The sequence below is a fragment of the Nothobranchius furzeri genome, chromosome 14, assembly GCF_043380555.1.
Source record: "Nothobranchius furzeri strain GRZ-AD chromosome 14, NfurGRZ-RIMD1, whole genome shotgun sequence".
NCBI classification, from domain to species: Eukaryota; Metazoa; Chordata; class Actinopteri; order Cyprinodontiformes; family Nothobranchiidae; genus Nothobranchius; species Nothobranchius furzeri.
The window spans coordinates 22060538-22079342 of NC_091754.1; the positions used below are offsets into that span (position 1 = coordinate 22060538).

The window sequence follows — 18805 nt, forward strand, 5'->3', positions numbered from 1 at the left end:
AGCTGCAGTTTAAAGTCTTGGGAGTTTTTCTCCTTTTCTGTTTGAGCTGAGGAAGATCCTTAGATGGGAAGTAAAATGTCCAGTTAACATCAACTAGAAACATGACAGTTCATTTAGATTTCCTAAACTTTTTGATGCAAGCTGCTTTTTTTAAATCAATACCGCCACCTGCAGGTCTCACACAGAAACACAATCTTTGAACAAACAAAGAAAAAGCACAGAATCAGTTTAAATTACATTTTTATTGCTTTCAATTCCAAAAAGCTTTCTTTCATTGAAAAAAAGCAAAAAACACTTCAACCCCAAGCAGAGCTGAGTTTTTCACCCCATAATGCTTCACTGCAAAACTGTGTCAAATGCATGTTTCCGTTCATTTAAACCCATAAAAAGACAAGTGGCAGCGTAGCTCAGCACATTTCTGTTTGAATTCTCACAATCTTTAAAGCTTTCAATGAAGCATTCCTTCATCATTTCTCACACAGCTGAACTTTTGAGTAAAAAAAATTAAAGTATGCACAAATAGATTTACTTTTTAAAGACAGCATCAGTGACGATGGCAGCTACCCTTGGTAGTAAAATATTTCACTTTTTTCTCATTAATATTTTTGTTTTTACAAGGTCACATTGTGCAGATGCAGGTGTGTTAGAGTTAAAGGGTGGCCTGTTTAACCCAGCTGGACGCAGAGGATCCTCCTACGTCCCACCGTAACAAAAATGACATTAAAAAGTTCCTATAAACTTGATTTGGCACCAAAGTGGCTGGACGTTTTCAAAAACAGCTGCTTTCGCGTAAAAATTAAGTCAACAAATAAAACGTTTGACAATGTTGTGAGGTTTTAAAAATCTAAAAAAAAAAAAAAAGATAAAGAAAAGATTAAATATATTCTGATAAAAACAGCTGGTGACAAAATGTAAAACCAGACAAAAAATAAAAATAAAAAATAGAGGCGGTCCAGACCATTAGAAAACAGTAGAAAATGACATCCGTAAAAATAGGATTTCAGAGTTTCGGGAGTAAAAATGCGAGTCTCTGAAGCAGTCTAGACCAGCGGACGTGTCACCATTAAAGTGTTTAATTTTTTTTTTAAAGCACCAAATTGTGCATGGAAATGTGTAGAAATGTCCCAGATCTGTGTTGTAATGAAAAGAAAGAGTCCAGGAGCAGAGGATCAGGACCGGCGGATTCCACCCATGAGGAGGTCGATTGGGGGGGGGGGGGGGGGGGGGGGGGGTGTTGAGTAAAACAAGGTGAGCCAGATCAGTGAGGATCTTTGCTGTTCAGGACTTGAGAGAGACTCGAGGGCGCCGTCGCGCTGCGGATTACCTCCATCCACCTGCAGGAAGAGAAGGTTTTTCATTTAATCAGGATGATTCAAAACCACAGAGATGCTAAAGAAAAAGTCGATGTGGCGACCGTACCTCTCAAAGGCGTATTCACTCTCTGATCTGAAATAATAAACGTGAGACTTGAAATGCAGCTTGAAGACGTAGTCTTTGTGGATGTTTTCATTGTCTGAGGGGACAGTGACGGAGTAGCCCAGCAGAGGAAGGCTGGCCAATGGATAATCATCCTGAGGGAAGATTAGGAAAAGGAATTTAACGTCGGGCACCATGTTTTTGCAGACAGCTCGGAGTTTGTCTTCCATAAAAACTCAGGAAACACAAACTTTAATGTGAACAATTGGAAGGGAACGCTTTTTTAAATTGATAAAACCTAATCTGGACATACAATACAGGATTTTTGTACTTGTACTATAAATCACACTAAAGTTCTGAAACATCTAATTTTTGCCCTGCTTTTATTTTGAAAGGATAATTTTGGTCCACAGCAGTTTAAATGAATTTTTATTAAAAACTTCCACATTTCTATTTAAGATTCCTCTATAAATGTTTATAATTCAATTTATTATTTGAAATCTGACTAAATAAAATCATTCATTTCATTTCAGAGTGTATAACTTTACAATGGCACCCCATACAGAGCAACTGGAGAGGAACGGTTTCTTAAACTAATAAAACCTAAATATTCTTACAAATATGCTCATACAATGCAGCATTTTTTACTTGTACTATAAATACATCAAGGTCACATTATAGACATCTAATTTTGTATCTTGCTCTTATTTTGAAATTATTAAAATGTTTCACGGCAGTCTAAGTTTGCTTTATTTAAACCTTCACATTTCTATTAATATTTTATTTCAATTGTTTACATTTTATATTATTATTTATTATTTTAATATAATAATAATATTACTATTATGATTTAAAATCTGAAAAATAAAACCATTCATTTTTGAGTGTATAACTTTACAAATGGTGCCCCCATACATGCCCTTCTTAAATGAATAAAACCAAAGTAATCCTACAAATCTACTCGTACAATACAGCATTTTTGTACTTGTAGTAAAAATCACAGCAGTTATATTTAAGAGGTATAATTTAGTCCTGCTTTTATTTTGAAATGATTTTAATGGTTCACACCAGTCTTAAGTTTGCTTTTCCTTTCAAAACCTTCAGATTTCTATTGAAATTTAGATTTTAAATGTTTATATTTAACATTTTTTATAAAAATCTGGCAAAATAAACCCGTTTATTTTGAAGTGTTTAACTTTACAAATGGCGCCCCATACACGTGAGTCTTCAGACTTCACTCTTTAACCTTTAACCTGCTCATTATTCTCAAATAACAACACTTAGAGGACATTTAAGTCCAGATGTAGTCTCTGACTGCAGCAGAGAGCTAGATGAAAAGCTGTGTGGGGAAAGTGTCTGACACGACAAACAGATTTGATATTCCACGCCGAGGTGTGATGTTGGGAGGAGGGAGGACAGCATGAGGACAGTGGGAGACAGTGGGGGACGCGCTGCTCTAACAGCAGGGCGTGTGTTTGCTCATCACCTGGTGAGACTTGTAGAAAAACAGACTGAAGTTGGTGAAGACCACCCAGAGCTTCTGCCAGCCGTTGCTGTTCTTGAACTTCCTCAGCAAATTTCCCGACAACTGATTCTAGGATTAAAAACATAAGTTTGAATTTCTAAAACACACAGAACATGTTATAAAATCCAAGATGCACAAATATCTGTTTATTTATCCATAAAACATGAAAATTAATTGTCCAATAAACCTTTATTATTTGACTTTAGAACACTGAATTATATAAATACATTTCTAATAAAATGCAAATGTCAATAAAAATTTAAGAAATTATTAATAAGAGAAGATCATGAGAAGCAATTAACAACAATTAACATTATGAAGCATCAAATTGTTGTGTTTTTTTTATTATTTGTTGTATTTTAGCTATAAACATCCATTTAACTGCAGCTTTTTCTTTCTTTATCTCAGTAAAACTAGAGTAAATGTGTTTTGGATATCTAGTTGTCTAATGAACCGATGAATAAACTTAAAATAAAACAAAATACCTAATTTTAGATGCATTTATAGTAATAAAATGTAAGTTTTGACACAAATTTTACACTTTAGTCTATTTCAATCTTTTAAAATCAATGTTTTTCCAATCATATATGATTGAGTTGGTAGTTCTTAATAAAATGAGTTTTCCAGGGCTTGATGCAGAAAAATACATATTTTAAAATTTATTGTATTTTAGCTTTGAACGTTCATCAATTTTGCCTCAGGGCAGCATACACTTTTCCATTTTATTCATTTATCTCAGTAATCCTACAGTACATTTGTTTTTGTATCTCTAGTTTATTAAACCAATTAAAATTAATTAAAAAACTTCCATTTTAAATGCAATTATGTCTATACACTGAACGTTTTGACAGGAGGTTTTCAAGTTTTACACTTTTGTGTTTCAGTCTCTTTTGGTTTTTCCATTAGATATCATTATAAAGAAGTTTTTAGTCAGAAATACTCATAATATTATTTTTACAATTGATAGTTTTTCAGGGTTTGAAGCAGAAAAAAATTCCTATTTAAAAAAAATACTGAATTTTTAAAGAGTCTGAAATGGAGCTAATTGTGTAAAACTGTTCAAAAGCAGGGCCTCTGTTGTCTGCCTGACTCCTTTACCTCCGGACTCCTGCAGGATTCACTAAAGGAGAGGCTCTGAACACGGTACCAGCAGATAACAGACAGAGGAACCGGTCCCTGGCCGTTCGCCGGCCCCACCTTGGGGGCCTTATTGTCACAGACTGGACTAGGCTCCTCTACCAGGGAGGAATGCACAAGAGAAAGAACAGACAGACAGGGAGGGAGGGACAGAAACACAGAAACTGAGTAGGTTACACACGGGCATGCAGTGGTGAGAGCCGAGAGGGGGGTTGACACGAAGGCAGACAGGGTATCCAGGCAAAGCTGTGAAGAGGACGTCATTACAGCTACAGAGGAAGGACGCTACGTCACAAGAATAAATTCTGCGAGACGTTCAAGAACATTTTGATTTCTCCGTTTCTAAAGGTGACAGAAGAGTTAAAAAACCAGAAGGAGAGAAAAAAACAGGACAGATGCACACAGAAGAGCAGATTTGAGTTTAGATTAAAACATTAGGCTGGCTGGTTGAGACCGTGACCTCACCGGGACTGAACGTGGAGAATTTAACAGATCGAACATTAAACAAATGGCACCAAAATACCTGAAATACCTAGAAATCATAAAAGGCCAGGAAGTGTTTAAGTTGCTATAAATGTAGCTCACTGGGGTGGGGGGTTTAAATATTACCCCAATACTAGATACATAAATAGAAAGATTACAGCAAATTACTCATGAATTGCCTCCAGTTTAAAAACTACTGGAAATGTACTATGGAAACTGCAGCAAGCCACCATTTGTTTAGCTAATTATGATGAGAAGCTGAGCTCCGGTGCAGCAGGAGGACACTGTTCCAGGTGAGAGGTCAGAGTGAATTCAGAAACAGCACAGACTCAAAAACAGAGGAGGAAGGAGAACAGCGGGGCAAGACGAAAAAGGGCAGCTCTGAGCTTTTTAGCTGGTACCTCCACGGCTATGCTAAAGTCCACCATGGACACGCTGGTGTTCCTGTGCCAGCACACGTGCACCATGGTGTTACCACGGTGATGGGTGGGCTTCTCCAGCGAGGTGTGCGAAGCCGCCATGTCATCTTCAGACTCTGCCTCAGCCAAGGAGTCCTCCGGGCATTCTGGGAAAGTCAGGAGGTCGTTACTGCTAGACAACGATCAGGGTGGTGAGGGGAGAGGACTAAAACACAGACAGCGTCAGATCACACATAAACCAACACGAGTCAGGACCTTCTGTCCAGGCGGGGTTTAGATTTGGTCTCCTTTGTTTATTTAGTACAAAAAAGTTAATGTAATATTTCACAGCCTTCTTTATGTTTATGATGCAACTTACTGTTGTCCGTCAGGTTGCTGGTCAGCAGCTCGGATGAAGGCCCGTTGCTGGTTTTGGCTATTTCTATCCCCATCTTGATGTCCCCCATCCACTTCTCCATTTCTGTCAGAGAACTAGGAAAAAAAACAGGTGGAAAAATAAAAGAAAGGCCGTTCACATCAGAGTTTTAAACTAGAATAATTTAACCTACAGTACTGGGGCCTCATTCATAAAACTTTGCATAGAATCTTCACTAAAACTACTTAAAGAGCAAGTCACTGTCAAATCAATTATTTTTTTCTGATAAACTATATAAATGTGTGTTTAATCGTGCTGCAGACGCGTGTAGTTAATAGTTTAGCACTTTAGTGCATTTTAGTTAAAATTTTAATTTTCTGCCTAAAACTGTCAGTGTTGTGCCGTTGTCAGGTAAAAACTCTGCACTGCATTTGAATTTAAATCTGCCATCGCTATTGGCTAAGAGGTACACCATGATGTTAGATGGTAGATTATGATGTCACAATGTTGAGAGTGTGTGTATTTGTTAGCGGCTCCGCCCTCTCGGTCTGCTAGGCAACAGCATTTGTTGCATTTTTCAAACAGGAAGTGGGAGCGGAGTAATACTCTGGTAGGGGGTGACTTGCTCTTTAAGCTCAGAATAAATGACTAATGTAAATGTTCAAAGCTATAAAACACTGCTTTCACACAGCCGCATGCAATTTCTGCTTTTTCAACAACACCGTCCAAAAATGTGCTCAGGATCATATCCTGCCTCCCACACACCCAGTTACTGTCATAAATGATCAACGCAAAATAGATAATCAATATGTGCATGTGCTGATCAGTGGCATTTCACAGGTAACCATGGTGACATAGAGGTCTAGAAAACACAGTTTTACTGAGACTGAAATCGACGTGCTTATGGGTGAGGTAGAGGCACAGGAGAACATTTAATTGCCTCCGAGCGGTGTAACATTGTTGCAGCAGTGAATGCTCTCGAGTGTGGTGGATGGAGAGATCATGGCAGACACAAAAGGACAACAACGTTAAAGAAGTGGTCAGATATGAAGGAAGCAAAGAGGAAGATGGCAATAATCATTTTAATGATGCATTATGGTGCCAGGGATCACTGAGCTTTTCCAGATCTAAGGGGAACGTTTAATGAAGACATTTAATTCAACCCAAAGGGGCTTTAGGCAGGAAATGGTATTTATTGTCTGTCAGATCAAACAAATATCAGCCTACCTGTTGGCTAAAGCCTGATCTGTCAGCTCAGTGGCAAATAAGGAATGAATGCCATGACGCGCCGATGCAAGGGATTTACGTAAGGGGGTGACGGAGAATCCCCAATAATTTAAATGTCTGTCGAAAGCCACAAAGTCTGCAAGCCTGCTGGTGGTCAGGGCGGCACTTCCTTTACATTTGTCAACAGCAATGCCGCTCCCTCAAAAACATAAAACGAGGGCTGAAGATATGTAGCAGCAGAAGCAGAGGAGCTTAAAGAACGTCTCGCAGAAGAAGTCAGACCAAATGGACATTTATTCACCTGTAACTGAGGGAGAACACAACTTTTATTAGTTTTCTGGAACGACTCACTGCAGCGAGTGTCAGACAATCAAAGCACCAATAAGTAATTTGAAGATGGATAAATGAATGTAGTGTACTTTTTCACTCAGGTCCTCATTTTCATATCCATTCAGAGACGGGGTGAGGTGTGACTGGTGTGTGTGTGTGTGTGTGTGTGTGTGTGTGTGTGTGAGGGAGGAACTACAAATTTGTAAATGTGTCTTAAATCGACGAGTTTGGCTTCTCTCACCAGTTGCACTGCCAGTCCCCCCGTCTCCAAAGTGTACCTAAACCAGGGTCCGAGTTTGCTTAAAGTTGAGCCCATTTTCCTGACAAGTTCTTCATAAATCACAAAGATTGCATAGAAAATGACTTGTTTTGTGCAAGTTTTATAAACGAGGCCCCTGGTCACTAAAACTCAAATGGGATCTAGAGAAGAGCTGCTCAAATATATCATCACTCCTTGGTTACAGCGACTAGTGGAGCAAGGAAGCCCTTACAGGCTAAACTCTTGTGCTACCTGTTAGCATCTCTCAGGTGGATTTTAGCTGTACAGATAAAGAGTTTTGGGCCCTACCTTGCAGCCACCACCACCGACTGCCCCTGTCCGAGCAGTGTGAAGGCGTGAGGCACGCCCCACTCTTCCTCGCTCTCTCTGATCTGCAACAAACACAGAAAACATGAAAGAGCATCAGAATCTGGGACAGAGGACCAAAAATAGACAGAGTGGGAGAGAAGGAAGGAGTTACAAAGAAAAGGGAAATCTGACTCTGTGTGTGTGTGTGTGTGTGTGTGTGTGTGTGTGTGTGTGTTATGGGTGGTACCGACAGCTATGGTTCAGTTGTCTGAGGCTCATTTACAGTAATGACAAACTGGTGACAGCCATTCATCATTCTGGGCGACACTCACTGTCATCCCACGGAGCGGCAGCTGCCCGTGCACTTTGAACTGATTGGTTGGCGTCATCCCTCGACTCGTGTACAAAATGACGTCATTAAACTGTCGCCAAGGAAACAGAGAGAGAAAAATGTAAATGGCTACTCCAGAAGAATACCAATGAGCCTGGAGGTTGTTTAACCCAGAAATAAATCACTAGTCCTGTGAATCACATGCTTTAATAAAAACAAGCAGTTCACTAAATCCGTTTAATAAAAAACAATGCAAGTACAGCAGTGTTAAAGCATAACTCTTCGTACACAGGTGAAATGGATGTTATTTTCCTGCTCAGATCACCGTTTTACTACAAAGTGCAGTAAACAAAGAGGATGTTACCAGAAAAAACATTCGCTGCTGTAGACCTTTTCCAGACAGTTTGCTCAGGCAGCCTAACCTGATGAACTCCTGGAAATTAAATAAAAACATTTGTTTGCTTATCAAGACTTGCGACAAGTCGTCTAAAGAAGTAAAACTGATTTACACTCACCCGACCGGGAACAACGAGATTGTCGATGCCAAGCAAATCCTTCTTCAGCTCCAGGAGCTTCTGGAAGTTCTCCATCTTCATCAGGCTGCCCTGGAGCTGATCCACCACCTCGGACACGTCCGCCAGAGCAGCTGCAGGTGAGTTAAAGCGAGGTGATTAAAACACACAGAAAGGCCATGTCTGTTTTGCGGGGAGTGACGAACTGAGAGCGCATCACCTCTGCAGTCCCTGAAGTCCACGTGAGTGGCTGGGTAGTGTTTGCACAGGCGCTCTAGGATCTGCTTGTAGTGAACGAGTCGGTGAAGAGGTCGAAGGATGAAGACATTTAGGGGGACGTAGCAGACCTTCTGCAGCTCAAAGTCTCTGCACAGATTCTCCAACCGGCGGGACGCTTTGAAAGCTTTCTCCAGCTCCAGGAGGATGTCAGACTGCCTGTGCAGGTTTGCTGTCAGAGGCTACCGACAGATATGTTATACATGATTAATGATACACCACTGGTCAAGAAAAATGCACTAAGTTTTAACTCACTTTCAAAGCTTGAAGGTTTTTAAGCATGACATCTCCAATGCGCTGGTAGTCTCCTTTAATGTGTGCATTGGAACGCCCCTCCCTAAAACAGAAAATCAGCACCAAAAAGGCTCAGCGTGCCTTTTCTCCTTTAAAAACATATTTCTCTTATAATTATCCATTAATGTAATTAACATCATTCCAGGTGGTAAATCAATTAATTAGACAACACAAACGTTAGAGATTATTCAATTAAGTATTTTATTAATAAAAATGAACTTTGTAAAAGTTTCATTATCCACCAGCAGGTGTCTCCCTTGAGGTTAAATCATACATGCCTGACGGAGGAGCGTTTGAATGCCATTTTTGGACCTTTTAAGGATATATTTTCATAATTCTAAATCATAAACATGCCCCTCCTCACCTCCAAATGATAGTTTCCACATTACATGAACAATAACCAGATATGTTTGAATATGCAAAGCTATAAAAAAGAGAGATCGAAGCTCAGGATGATTTGCATTAATGTCTGAATATGGCTTTTATCAGCGTTTCACTTTCAGCTTTAATGTTCTAACACAGAGGTGTGTGTGTGCGTAAGGGGAGAAGCATGTCAGTGGGTGTTTGATAAAGAACAACATCATTAAAGACAGCACAAACCCACAGGCAAGAAAAGGCCAGTTGTGGTGTTGCCATGGAGATGGCAGCTCCTCGGGACACCTAAAGGGATTTGGGTCACCCTCTCAGGCTGCGTGCCAATAAAAATAAGTCATTACAAAAATAAATAAAAGAACAGAAAGGAGGCTCACCACAGGGCCAGCCTCTGCTCCACCTCCCTGAGAAAACCAGCGTGGAACTTGTGCAGAGGCTCGAAGGTGGATAGGACAGTGTTCTTCAGGGAGTCCGGGGTTGCCTCGTCTTGTCCCACAGCACTCTGGAATGACTGGGAAAAGCATTGGGACATGAGTGATATGCAATACTGCAAAAAATATATTTTTTATGATTCATATCACACTAAATTCAACTGGATTGAAGATGTGTGGTAGTTTTCTTGTCAAAACCTTCAATGTGGATCTGGGCTTACACAATCTAGAGGGGAGGAATTATGCAAAACTTACCTTTTGCATCTTTTTGTGTTGCCATGTGGGTCTCTACTATCTAACTCTCCAAACATTTTGTGAATGTGGTTTTAGGAATTAAGTGCCTGAAATGAGCCACTTGAAAAGGTCCCCATTTTTAATTTCAGGAACTTAAAACAACTGAGTTTCCCAGCATGTTCTCTGCCTGCTATAACTCTAGGCAAAGAGGTGTAGCTATGTTAATACACAAAAACATCAATTTCACAGTATTGGACACAGTTTCTGATCCAGAGGGTAGATTTATAATGTTAAAAATATCTGTACAGAGCCAAAGCTTATGTATTGTCAGCAGTAGTTGGGGCAGCAGTAGCTCAGGTGGTAGAGCAGGTTGCCTCATGATCGGAGGGTCATGGGTACGATTCCAGCTCCAGCCAGGGGTATCCTGCTGTTGTGTCCTTGGGCAAGACACTTCACCCAACTTGCCTGCGTTAGTGGTGGTCAGAGGGGCCGACGGCACCAAATGGCAGCCTCGCCTCTGTCAGACCTCCCCAAGGCGGCTGTGGCTACAAGTAGCTTACCATCACCAGCAGTGTGTGAATGCGAGAGTGTGTGAAAGCGTCTTTGGGTGTCTAGAAAAGCGCTATATAAGTTCAATGCATTATTATTATTATTATAATATACTGTCCAAATATTGATGACCCTTCATTCTTTCATAATTTTTTCCTCTGTATTCTCCAAACACTTGGACTGTCCACTTATACTTGGAGGCGATTTTAATTTTTGGATGGACACTTTAACAGACAGGCTCAGTACAGCTGGGACTAAGCGCAATTGGCAATCCACTAACATAGTTAAACAGTACATGAGTGATTATGGGCTTTGTGAAGCAAGGCGATCTCTTCATCCTAACCGTAGAGAATATACTTTCTTCTCACACGTCCATCACTCTCATTCGCGTTTGGATTATTTTCTAGTCAGCAGCTCATTGTTGGCTGACATTTCAGACACTGAGATACACCCCATAGTTGTCAGTGACCATGCTCCGGTTTCTTTAACTCTGGTAAACAAGAAGACAATCCCACCAAGAAAACTGGAGGTTTAATACATCACTGCTTAAAGACAAAGGTTTAATAGAAATTTTTTTTAAAAGGAGTGGGCTTTATATTTAGAACATGACCTGCCTGGAACATCAGCATCTGTTCTCTGGGAGGAAGGAAAGGCAGTGATGAGAGGTAAAATAAAGTCTTTCTCATCACATAAGAAAAAAACAGAAAACAAACGTATTCAGGAGTTAGAAGAAATCATTAAGTCTTTAGAGGCATCCACAGAAGAAGAGTTACTGAGCAAATTACGTAAAGCTATATTAGAACTTCATGGAATTATTGACAAAAAGACACAATTTTTAGCACAAAGACTACAAATAGAAAACTTTGAACATAGCAATAAATCAGGTAAATTTTTGGCTAGCCAATTAAAAATAAATAAAGAGAAAACTACCATATCTGCTGTTAAAGACTCAACCAGGAATATAGTTTATGACCCTGAAAGCATAAACAACACTTTCAGAGAATTTTACCAAACTTTGTACTCACCACAGATAAACCCATCAGATAACAAGATCAATGAGTTCCTTGACAGGATAACACTTCCTAAATTATCAGACAGCCAAGTTACAGTCCTGGACTCGCCACTAACATCAGCTGACCTCCAGGAAGCCCTTAAATCCATGACTAATAGGAAAGCTCCAGGTCCAGATGGATTTCCAGCAGAGTTGTACAAAGAATTTTGGATCATTCTGGCTCCAACATTTTTCAGAATGGTGAGGAAAATCGAAGAGAGTGGCAGATTACAGCCAAACATGAATTCAGCCCATATTAGTCTCTTGTTAAAATCAGGCAAAGACCCTGCATTTCCTACCAGCTATCGCCCAAATTCTCTTATTAATGTTGATCTCAAAATTATTTGTAAAGCCCTGGCAAAAAGATTAGAGAAGGTAACCCCCTTCATAATACACCCTGACCAAACTGGTTTCATCAAGCGTAGACAGTAATCCACAAACTCACGTAGATAACTTAATTTGATAGATTTCTCTTACAGTAGAAACATAGAGACTAGTATATTATCTCCAGATGCAGAAAAGGCTTTTGATAGAGTTAACTGGAAGTTCTTGATTGCAACTTTACATAAATTGGTTTTGGGAACTTCTTCATGAACTGGCTACAAACATTATGCAGTTCACCAACTGTACGTGTCAGGCCAAATGACCAAATATCAGCTAGCTTCTGTCTTCAGAGGGGGACCAGGCAGGGATGCTCACTCTCCCCCTGTCTGCTATCTTTATCAAACCATTAACAGCAGCAATTAGGCAAACAACAGGTATTAAAGAGATAAAGTGTAAGAAAATAAAATATAAGATTAGTCTTTATGCAGATGATGTTTTACTCTTTCTCCCGAATTCTTAATCCTCTCTCTCCCATTCAATAGAACTGATTAACTATTTTTCAAAAGTTTCAGAGTACTCTATAAACTGGTTAAAATTCACAGTTCTACCAATTAATTTCTCTTTTGTCAATTTACTTAATACACAATTGGAGTCAGGGAATATCACATACCTGGGAATTAATGTCTCTCCCAAGTTGGCAGACTAAACTACAAACTAACCAAACTAAACTACATCCCACTTTTAAAGAAAGTGGAAGATGATCTTGCAAGATGGAAATCCTTACCGATATCACTCATGGGGAGGGTTGCTACAATTAAAATGATGGTCTTACCCAGAAGAAATTACTTATTTTCAATGATCCCAAACAAGCCACCAGCTGACTGGTTTAGATCTCTGGACTCCTCAATTACCAAATTCCTTTGGCAGGATAAACCTCCACGAATTAGCTTAAAAACGCTTCAGAAGACCAAAGACAAAGGAGGACTGACTGGATCTACCCAACTTTTATTATTATTTCTTAGCCAGCAGGCTGCAATATATACCAAGATGGTTGCAAGATAACCCACTAGATGAGTCCTGGTTAGACATAGAACAGCCACTTTGCAATACGATAGAGCTTTCAGACTTACTATTTATTAGTTCAAGCATAAGAAAACATGAAGGCTTCAAAAGTATTAGTATCAGCACCTCTCTGACAGCATGGTGGGAGTATCTAAAATGACAGAGTCTTCACTAATACCATGCAGATGCACACCTATCTGGAATAATCCTGATATTTTGCAAAATAACAAAATGATGAACCTTCTGGACTGGAAAAATAAAGGAATCCTACACCTGGAACACATATATGAAGGATTGGACTTCATCCCATTTAATAGAATAGTCTCCCAATTTGGAATAGATAAGAATAGCTTTTTAGAATATCACCAAATTAAATCTGTAGTCAAACAAAAATTTAAGCTCAATAAAATAGAATTACAAACACCACCAAGGGTATTTGACTTCTATAATCTCAACCCCCCAAACTACTGTCTACAGTATATAAGACACTGTCCAAAATAGACGATAGAATGGCAATCCCTATTGAAAAATGGGAGGTGGATCTATCAGTCAGCTTTGACCAGAACTTCTGGTCCCAAACTTGTTTAAAAACTTTTAAAATGATCAGACACTTCAATTTGACAATTAATTCAGTACAAAATTCTACACAGAGTACACCATACAGGTCATCGGATGTTCAAGATGGGGTTTGTGTCATCTGACACCTGTACACACTGCACAAACAACATTCCTGACAATTACATTCATGCACTTGTCCACCTGTCCTGGAATTTTGGGGTAGAGTATGTGAAGACCTGTCAAAGTGTCTGAAATGTCATATCCCAACCGCCCCCTCTCTTTGTTTACTGGGAAACCTGGACGATGTCCCGATTGAAACATCTTCGGCTCACGTGGTTCTGACTGCCATATGCATCGCTAAGAAAACTACCGTAAATCCTCTTAATACAGGCCGGTATAGGCCGGGTCTCCAATTGTGGCCGGTGTCAGAGTTAGTTTAGGTAAATAATGGCCGGTCTCTTATTGTGGCCGGGTGGAATGTAGTAACAAGCAAGTATGAGCGTCCCGGTGGCAGGGTTATAGTCCCCAAATCAACCAGCAGGAGGCAGTAGACGTTCACGCAGACCTTTATTAAGCTTTTTCTTCAACGCTTTGTAACGCTACAGACACGATCCTCTATCACGCTCCTACCACACAGAGTCACGGTGTCAGTTAACCATGCTAATTCAACCCGCTCCACAGAACACACATCACCTTCCCTGTGGCTTACATAACACTCACACAACACGCAAATCAGCACATAGGAACTAGCAGAATGATAGGAAACACATATGACACAATACCCAGAATGCACCTGGCTTACAACCCCAGCCAGGTCATTACACTATCAAGTTCAAAGAGAACGTGCTGATTATGCTGCAGAACACTCTGGAGAGCAGCAGTAGGGGGTGTATGAACTAGTCAACTTCACTATAGTGACTTTTTATGCCTGTCGTCGACTAGTCGCTGTCACGTGATAATGACCGGCAAGATGCAGCCCTCGGAAAAGACAGCAGCCTGCTGTCAGCAGGTGACAAGCTCCTGCGCTCAGGGGGTGGGGGTGGGGGGGGGGGTGGGGGGGGGGGGCAACGCGCTGTGCCAGACCGTAGGCACTGACACGCGATCGTTCATGTCGGTTCATTTCCTTTAATGTTTTCTGTCTTTTATTTGCGCCTGATGTGTATCGCTGCTGTGGAGCGGGGCGCATCAACTTGTCCCTGATGCGGCCGGCAAGCAGGGAGCGCTCCGCTGTTTTCGCGGTCGGTAGATCTGCCTCCTGAGCACGGCCACAGTAACAATCAGGTGTCGCCACCTCAAAAACTAATTTAACACGCGATCGTTCATGTGAGTTCATTTCCTTTAATGTTTTCTGTCTTTTATTTGCGCCTGATGCGTTTGCTGCATGCTGTGGAGCGGGGCGCTGCGCGCATCACCTTGTCCTCCGACGCACTGATCACTGATACGGCCGACAAACAGCGAGCACTCCGCTGTTTTTGCGGTCGGTAGATCTTTTAGAACTGCAGTTCAAAGGTAACTCATGAGGTGAATATATATGAACCCAGGTAGCAGTTTTTCTTTAGGATTGAGAGGAGATGCAGGAAGATAATAAACAGGCAGGACAGAAAAATAGTCAAAATAAAAACAAGTTAGTTTTTGTACCTGCTGTTGCAACAAACAGACACCATTGAAGGTCATCAGAAGTGAGGAACAGAAAATGAAATAATTATTTTAATGTTTAGAGCAGCAGGAACTCCGAGAGGCTGCAGGCGCATCAGTGAGTTTGCGGCCGCTGCGCAGGGGGAGGGGGGAGAGGGCTAAAGCAGGGGGAGGGGGGAGAGGGCTAAAGCAGGGGGAGGGGGGAGATGGCTGAAGCAGAAACTACCGTTGTTAAAAGAAATGTGTTTAACTTTGAAAATGTGGGCGCAATTTTAATTGTCAAAAACTCCAATGAACATTAGTTCATTTTGCTCAAATGGAAATAGAGGCCTGCCTCTAATACTGGCCCTCCTTCCAATAAAGGCCTGGAGCTTGATGAGCTTGAGTCAAATAGAGGCCCGGGCCTGTATTAGAGGATTTACGGTATCCTCTTGATTTGGAAAAATAGAGATACTCTTTGTATCAACCAGTATGGAAATCTTTTGTTAGATCATATTACACTTGATATAACCTCTGCTTCGACTTCAAATCAATCTCTCTGGGCTCCTTTGATCGGTTCCATCACATAGCGATGATGGGGATCATTGATATTGTCCTGCGGGATGATATGGGTGAGGGGGTGGAGGGTCTGAGTTTGGAGTATCCGGAAGTTCCCTGGAGGTGGGTTCACTGGGGGTGTCTGGGACTGGGGGCTGTTGCTCCCCTCTGGAGGTGCTTGGGTTGCCCCGGGGGGTGGACTACTGGCGATTGTGAGTGGGGCTTCTTGGAGCTCTTGGCGGTGGCCATAGGGCCGCTGCCCAGCAGCTGCATTACCCATGGGCCGGTCTGGGTGGGGGCCTGGGGGCTCGGGGTGTGGGGGTGGCCGGCCCCATGTGGGGATCTGGGCGGGGCCTTGGGGGTCGGGTCCTGACATGTATGCTGCCGGGAAGAAGGCAGGAACATGCAGCAGTGCCTGGCTCGGGTTCAGGGGCCTCAAGTATACCTTGGCTCCTCTGCTGTCCCATCCCAGAGGGAGGGGGAAGCCCAGGAGGGGGAGGACCCAACCGTACCTGGATGTCCTATGTCTTATATAATCTGGAAGTTGTGCAAATGCAGGGATGGGTGTAGATATTCTGCTGGGGTGGGGCTGGGTTGGTGCCATCAGACTTTGTGAGGCACTGTGATGCTGCTGCTTTGGGCCCTGGCAGGATGGGCTGGGGTCTCCATGCCCTGGGTGGCATTTTGACAATAGAGGTGCCTATTGGGGCCGGCCAGTGGGGGGAGCTGGCTCCCTGGAGGGCTAAGCCCAACCAGCCCCCCCCAGCCCCACACATTTCTCTCCTCTTGCTCCTTCACATCATCACACAAACATGCACATAGGACCTTGGGGGGTAGACAAGTCAGGGAATGCGGGTATGGACCCCATTCCCGCATTCCTGTGGCAACCTGCCCCCCAATTTTATTTGCACCTTAAACACTTCCACCAACGACATTCCACGCAAACACACACTTAGGGCCTTGGGAGTGAGCACATTCAACGGCAGTTGGCAGGGGGATTTCTCAGCTTCCTCCCGAGTGCCGGTGCCCACTTCCAATTTTAAACTGCACTTAGACACCGAGGGCTGTGGGTGCAAGTGGGGTGGTGTGGTGGCATCAGCTGGCAAAGGCCAGATGATGCCCGCACTGCCCGCTCACCACAGCCATGGAATACACCTCATCAACACTCACTAACACCATATTGGAGCAGGCGGAGGGAGACTAGGGGGTCTTAGCACGCATCTGTTGTCGCTTGGCTTCCTGGGGCTGGAGGCTAGGAGGGAGATCCGGCCGTCTGGTTAGGGTCTAGGGTGGTGGGTAGCTGTGCTCAGCGTTGGGCGGGGGAGCCTGCTCATCAGCACCCCAGCAGAAAGGGTTGAACTCTGGGAACCGGTAATGGTTGTACCCCATGCGCAACAGTACAGGGACCAGAGTGAATAGGGTGTGTATGGGGAGCATGAGTGGGTGTCAAGCATGCATTTTGTAAGTCTTTGGTTGTAGGTGTATGTGTGAGCATGAGGGAGGGAGTGTGTGATTGTGTCTGTGTATGACTGTATATGTCAGGTGAGGCCTTTGACTCCTCCCTTCTCCTGGGACTTCTTTTGATGCTATACATCTTCATCTTCCCTCCCCCTGCCACACCTGGTGTGGAGTGTGGTGCCTTGGTCTGCCTGAGTGTTCGTGGCTCCCAGTTCAGGGGGTTTAAGATTTTTGGCGCCTGCCTGACCAATCCCGGTGGCTGCCTGGTGGGGTCTGGGTCCCTGGGCTCTGCTGGGTCCCCGGCAGGGGTGGTCGCCCCTGGGTCCCGGGTCGCTGGGTCCCGGGCTCGGCCGGCTAGGGGGTGGGAGGCTGCGGGCGGGCCTGTGGGCTTGCCGCCGATATCTCCCGGGACTCTGCCGGCTAATGGTTGTGGTCCCCCGGGGCAATCCTCTGCCTCTTGAGGGGGGCAGGGGCTTTTCTGGTCGCAGTCTCCCCGGGGTTCCTGTGCTCTGGGGCAGCTCCTGGATCTCTGGGACTTGGAGCTTCCTCCGTCTCCTGCACATCTTTAGGGGGCAGATCTGTGGCCCCTCACATTCTCTATTGGATGCTCTTATAGAGACCCCTTACATAAACAAGCGCGTGTACACACACAGGTGCTCACATGGTGCTCTCATAAATATGGACTTGGGCACGTTCAACACATGTCTTAAGGCTGTGGTTGGCACTAAATGCACCGTGATTTATTATCGTGTGATTGTTCAGTTAAACAATGTTGATTATATATTTCTTCATCAAGTTGACACAGTGATAGCTAGATCTTGTATTGTTGTTGTGTCCCATTTTGTTTTCTCTTTCTGCAGGTCTAGAACTAGAAGCAGACTCTTGTTCATTATTGTTTATTTTTGTGGGTGGGCGTGGCCAGCTTCAGCTTTTAAAAAGAAAAGCATGACTCATCTATTGTTTCACATTTATTAAATAGTCATTTCATCCCTTTGCTCTCAAGGAAAAACAACCAAGTGATTAGAAACAGGTGTGAAAGACTAATCAAGCATAAAACTGAGAACTAAAAGGAAAGGGTTCTTAAAGTTTGAAAACTAATTGAGGAATACAGGAGCTTGTCTTAAAGCATTAAACTTTACTTTTCTGCAATAAACCAACTCCTAAATCCCTAAAGTGGCAGAGAAAAACAAGAAAAATGAATAGCTGCTCTGACATTGTTCCATTAAGTCAGGTTGACTGAAAATGTGGATTTGAGCACACGGACGCAGCTTTATCCAGCTGACGGGAAGGGGAAACTTTAGTTTCTATAGAAGGGCTGGAGACAAAGTCCCAGCTGTTGTTCAGATGACTTCATCCTGAACCGTCAACAAGACAGCGGCAGCAGTGAATGGGAAGAATTAACACACACACACACACACACACACACACACACACACACACACACACACACACACACACACACAGCCGAACAAAGTAACACAAGCCAAGAAAGATAGAGATCCTAACATCATCATCCACACGTCTAGTGCATCCCTGCACTTTTAATCTCCTGTTTCCTTCAAGACGTTATTGAATGCAACCAAACGTACTTCGACTAAATCAGCAATTGTAAACACAAACCAGATTTAGAATTCACTACCTGGTGTGGAATGGATAAATGCATTTCAGAGCTCAAAGGAATAAAGAAAATTGCTTCTATCATAGTGTTTGTGCATCACTGC

The 18805-nt window shown here is 42.6% G+C and overlaps 1 protein-coding gene across 3 annotated transcripts in view; it reads right to left on the reverse strand.

Annotated features, from left to right (window-relative positions):
• Positions 1-223: 223 nt before the first annotated feature.
• Positions 224-18805, reverse strand: part of LOC107389973 (FERM, ARHGEF and pleckstrin domain-containing protein 1) — an 84617-nt gene continuing 66035 nt past the window's right edge. For 2 of the 3 annotated variants that reach the window (XM_015966424.3, XM_015966422.3), the window contains exons 16-27: positions 9623-9756; positions 8835-8916; positions 8524-8761; positions 8307-8437; positions 8156-8224; positions 7793-7882; positions 7461-7543; positions 5339-5451; positions 4963-5126; positions 2903-3010; positions 1420-1571; positions 224-1334 (exon numbers count right to left, since the gene is read on the reverse strand). In XM_015966424.3, coding sequence (XP_015821910.1) covers positions 1259-1334; positions 1420-1571; positions 2903-3010; positions 4963-5126; positions 5339-5451; positions 7461-7543; positions 7793-7882; positions 8156-8224; positions 8307-8437; positions 8524-8761; positions 8835-8916; positions 9623-9756 — 1440 coding nt within the window. In that variant the 3' untranslated portion in view covers positions 224-1258. Of the gene's footprint in view, positions 1335-1419; positions 1572-2902; positions 3011-4039; positions 4177-4962; positions 5127-5338; positions 5452-7460; positions 7544-7792; positions 7883-8155; positions 8225-8306; positions 8438-8523; positions 8762-8834; positions 8917-9622; positions 9757-18805 lie in introns of all 3 variants that reach the window. The other variant, XM_015966423.3, reaches the window with a different exon arrangement.